Consider the following 5,000-nt stretch of genomic DNA (forward strand, 5'->3'; position numbering starts at 1 on the left):
AGAATCCCAAGCGCATCCCAAAGTCCATCGTCTACGATGGAGTACACTTAACCAAGAAGTCGGTTTTGCGGATAATGGAAGCTTGCTTGGCCTATACCACTGCCCTGTACATACATAACAAGCACCAAGGTGAGACTCCGAAAGCCAAAAAAATGAAGCCAGCCGCTGTTCGCTCTGAGACTCCACTTTCCCAGAAGAAGGGGAGGAAGGACTCCTCCTCTTGGAATGTCCCTTATTTCAAAAGGCAGTTTAGTCCTGAGAGAAGGAGAGAGAACAGACAAGGGGAGGAGGATAGGTCTTTCAGATACAGAGGTGGCAGTGGCAGCAGCAGCAGAAGGTCATACACGAGGGATAAGAGCTTGAGCCCTTCAGAGGCTGCCACAGGACAGTTCAGACGGTCAGGGATGAGCAGTTTGGAGACGAAGGATACGCACAGATTGAAATGCGGTAGGGATACGAGCACTAGCCCCTTCAGTGACCACAGCCGTTACAAAGCACGGTCAGGTCATGCACACAAGCAGTCTCATGCAAGATTTGGCGAGCGGGACAGCTTCGGCCAGGAGACGCATAGCTACTTCAGCCGCCGCCCAGCTTCTCCGAGGAGGGAGGGTTGGAGATCGACTTACAGCCCATTGCCTTTTGACAGAGAAGGAAACAGGGAGGGATGGGGGAGGAGCAACACCCCCCCTGACCAGCGGGCCTGCAGCTGGGAGGAGAGAAGCCACAGCCCACCCAGGAGGCAGAGGAGCCCAAAGGCAGACCAGAGACACGGCAGGGTACACAGGTCGCGCTGGAATCACAGCAGAGAGGATTCGAGTCTTGAGACGAGGAACTACCCAATGGACTGGTCTTCCAATGCAAGTCATTATCCAGGTGATGATCGATTGAACTCCAAGAGCACAAGGAGTCCTTTCACCTCAAGGAGGTAAGTGTATGTCATGAACATGGTCAAGTCACCCACTCACCCTCTAAATCAATCAGTCTCACACACACACACACACACACACACACACACACACATATTCTCTAACACATACACACATTCATTTACATCTTGACATTTACAACTTGTTTTTCTACTTCATCAAGTCTCTCTTTTTCTCTCATTCACTTCATCCCCCTCTCTCCTGTCAGGACATGTTATTTGCTCTAGACTAACTAATAGCACGATGCAATGAATTTGTTTCAGCTCTGGAAGGAGTCAGAGGCAGCACGCCCCGCGCTCAGTGAGTCCATTGGAGAAGGATCCAATGGCTCGAGAGGCAGTCAAGTCCCTCCACCATATCCACAGCCGCGAGTGCGACATGTACAGACAGCAGCCCCAGGCACATCCTGACTACGGCAAGGAGTACCGGGCTTTCTTTGAGCGGAAAGCCCATCAAGTGGTCCTCCTAGGCGGCGATCCTTCGTGCTACGACATATCGGAAGAGTGGGCGAGCTTCTGGTCCGGCCGGATGGAGGAGATCTTCCGCGAGAGTTGGAAGAAGAAGAAGAGAGAGTGTTTGGCACTCCTTCGACCCGCTGCGTCGTCGTCTTCGTCGTCGTCGTCTTCGTCTTCGTCCTCGTCGTCGTCCTCGTCGTCTTCGTCTTCGTCATCATCTGCATCGTCCTGTGATTCCTCAGAGGCTCTAGGCCATGAGAGCGAGGACTCGGAAGGAGGGCGTCGGCACGAAGGGAGGTCACGCAAGCGGAAGAAAGGGAAGAGCAAGAAGAAACAGAATTCCAACAGGAGAAAGAGACCCAGGTTGGACTTCAAAGCAGGGGAAGGTAGAGCTTCGAGCAAGAGCAAAGGGTCACCTGAAAGGGGCAAGTTCAGTGAAGGAGGGAATTTAAATGATAGGAGTAGGTCAGTGAGAAACGTAACTTCCTTGGATGATCTGAACGGGAGAGGAAATATGGCGAGGGTTGCTGAAGGATTCCCTCGATATTCTAGTCCTGCTGGGGACGGCCGTCATTCCTTACCAGACATGGGAAGAAGAGATGATCCCATGGAAGCTGCAGCTAGAATGCAAGGAATTCAAGAAACAAGTGGCATTAATCGTAGACATCCTTTGAGGGAACCCACCGCGGAAGCAGAGAGTATAGAATTGGATCTTTATAGCTTGGCCTCCAAGATGAAGACAAGTTTGGATGACCCGCAGTTCAGCAACCAGAAACTAAAGGAAATCTTAAAGAATCAACAACCAGAATCAGTCACAGATATTTTTGCCAATTTCTTGCAAGGAACAAGCCCTAAGTCTCGCAATCCCTCCGACTTTGCCAGTGCAAATGCCCCTTCAGCCAGAAGCCATGAGTCATTCAACAGATCTGTGAGAGAACAGAAGTCAGATGTATTACACTCTCGTGAGGGCAGAGGTGAAGATAGGCTCCCTCTTGGGAAGATGGGCAGTACCTCACTAGATATGTTTCACCTAAATATACCGGAAACTATTACCAGTTACGAGTCTAGGGTCATAGGCCTTTTGAATCTTGACGGGAGAGAAGCTCCAAGAGCGAGGGCACCAGAACCGCCAACCATTGGAACCTCTGAGGCACCAGCCCGTTACCCAAGACTTTCCGAGTCTCGCAATTCACCTGCTGTCTCGCAGACCCATCGACCACCAACTGTAACTTCAGAAGAAGGTAGTTGCAGCAATTATTTTGGCAGCCCACAAGACCGGGAAAACTCTGGCTCGTCAGAGAGACTCCGCCAGGGTGATTCCTTGAATTACGAAGTGAGGGGCTGGGACTCGCAACCACCCGTTGAACGAAGAGAACCTCCAGGAGTGAATGCCCGGACCTCAAGGCCTCCAACACTGAGGGCCTTTGAGCCCCCAAGCCATCAGTCAAGCTTCCTGGAATCGCTAAACTCCCCCACCCCTTCCCAGGTGATTGGGTCTCCGTCTGCGACATCCGAAGAGGTGATGGACGTGCTGAAGATCTTGGACCGAAACGGAGAGAGGCTGGGCGACCTCAGGTACCCGATCAAAGTGCTGTTCGAAAAGGCCCTGAGGCTACAGCAGAGTGGCCAGGGCGCCATGAAGATCTTCTCCGAGAGCGAGAACATCACGCTCATGAAGGTCATCAGCAAGAGGATGCTCCGGCTCTCGAACGACGGGGCGCTGAGCATCATTCAGAAGGTGATCATGCAGGAGGCGTGGGAGAGGCTCAACAAGCTGCTCGAGCAGGAGAAGGAGAGGAAACTGCATGACTCGGCCGACATCAAGAGCATTGCCCGCGCTTGCCTCAGGAAGAACGTCGAGGCTACCCTGACCTTCATCCGAGATGCTCTGGCCTACGAGGGCCACATGGACATCTCGCAGGAGGTGCTCAAGAGGATCTACCTCACCGTCAAAGAAGAGCAACTCAGTATGCTCTCGGAAAGAGGAGGTCGATCAGGGCTGGAGTAGCATGCATCCCTTTTCTTCAGAGTTGGATCCTCTCTGCTCGAGTAGGATCCATTTTCTTCAGAGTTGGATCCCATCCCATAGAGTTGGATCCTCTCTGCTGAATTAACGATGATCCCTTTTTTTTTATATAAGAGTCGAATCCACATGTCCTCTTGGTTACTCCATCGGTCAAAGAACATCGTCCTTGGATTGGAGTTACATCTTGAATTTGATGTAAGAAAATATGCTCCTGGTCATGAGGAAGGAATTTCTGTTGCTGTACCCCATTACTTCTGTTACTTTATGAAATGATTCTCTATCAAATGTTGATAAACTGCACACATGTCACATTGTTGTACGAGCAATTGGATAGTTATCCCCTTGTTTTCTCATAATATTGACACAATAAACTTAAAATCAAAATGCATTCCATTGTATTTTGGATTTCGATGCCTCGAAATTTTCGTTTTTTTTTTTTTCTTTTTTTTTAGTTTTAACATACGATTGTGAAAAAAAGTTGCGTGAATACAAACAACCACGGATTAATCATGATAAAGTGGTTGTTGAGTCTTATATATTGCGTTTGAATGCGACGTAGTATAGTTTCGACTTTACTCAGTTTCATGATAAGGAAAAATATGACAATAAACAAAGAATCAAAAACAACAAAACCCATGTTGCAATGCTAAAGTTCCATATTTCGTAATGTATATAATAGGAAAAAAAACACGTAACTGGAATGTGTATCTCTCTTATTCGGAATTCGTAATATTTTATATTACGTTTTTCTACGTTTACTCGAAAGGAAAATGGGTTAAATTACGTTTTTATACGTTTTTATACGTTAGCTGAAAAAGCTATTCGTTCTTGTCCTATTATTCGTTATAAAACTATATTTTGGCGTCCTTGCATTTCTTTTTTTTCAAGATTTTGTTTCTTTGTGTTTGTTCTGAATCGTCGATGGTTTTTAAGGTACTTAGATTTACTTTATCGAGAGGATTATAATCCGTGTCACTTCCTCATTTGTTTTTGAATCACTGCCGTTGTTAAATTTGATCGATTTTTATGCAGGTAATATTATGATATATATATATATATTTTTTTTTTGGCCATGCATTATTATAATCTATTTATAATTTCCTGAAAAAAAAATCAAATCAAACTCGGTAATTTCAGTCTCGAAAGATTAACGGTGTGTGTGTGTGTGTGTGTGTGTGTGTGTGTGTGTGTGTGTGTGTGTGTGTGTGTGTGTGTGTGTGTGTGTGTGTGTGTTTGTGTGAGAGTGTGTGTGTGTGTGTGTGTGTGTGTGAGTGTGTGTGTGTGTGTGTGTTTGTGTGTGTGTGTGTGTGTGTGTGTGTGTGTGTTTGTTTGTTTGTTTTGGGGGTAAAGTTTGAAAAGTACAAATGGGTTATTTAGGGGAACAAAAGACTTACTTTTGGTATCCTTAGGTACACTGGTTGTATTTGTAGATCTCTCTCTCTTTCTCTTTCTTTCTCTCTTTCTTTCTCTCTCTCTCTCTCTCTCTCTCTCTCTCTCTCTCTCTCTCTCTCTCTCTCTCTCTCTCTCTCTCTCTCTCTCTCTCTCTCTCTCTCTCTCTCTCTCTCTCTCTCTCTCTCTCTCTCTCTCTCTCTC

At 46.9% G+C, this 5,000-nt stretch overlaps 1 protein-coding gene and 1 pseudogene across 2 annotated transcripts in view; both read left to right on the top strand.

The window, feature by feature from the left end:
• LOC122265392 (uncharacterized) overlaps nt 1-4,986 on the top strand; it is a gene marked incomplete in the record, with an annotated part of 23,773 nt that extends 18,787 nt beyond the window's left edge. Inside the window, 2 exon segments of the mRNA XM_086533719.1 lie at nt 1-925; nt 1,190-4,986. Of these exon segments, the coding sequence (XP_086389845.1) occupies nt 1-925; nt 1,190-3,389 (3,125 nt within the window).
• Nucleotides 1-5,000, top strand: part of LOC122248042 (uncharacterized) — a 203,449-nt pseudogene that overhangs the window by 84,888 nt on the left and 113,561 nt on the right. The gene's annotated exons all lie outside the window — the stretch shown is intronic.

The sequence above is a fragment of the Penaeus japonicus genome, unplaced genomic scaffold (genome assembly GCF_977035675.1).
Source record: "Penaeus japonicus unplaced genomic scaffold, GWHDUDI00000001_assembly GWHDUDI00000039, whole genome shotgun sequence".
NCBI classification, from domain to species: Eukaryota; Metazoa; Arthropoda; class Malacostraca; order Decapoda; family Penaeidae; genus Penaeus; species Penaeus japonicus.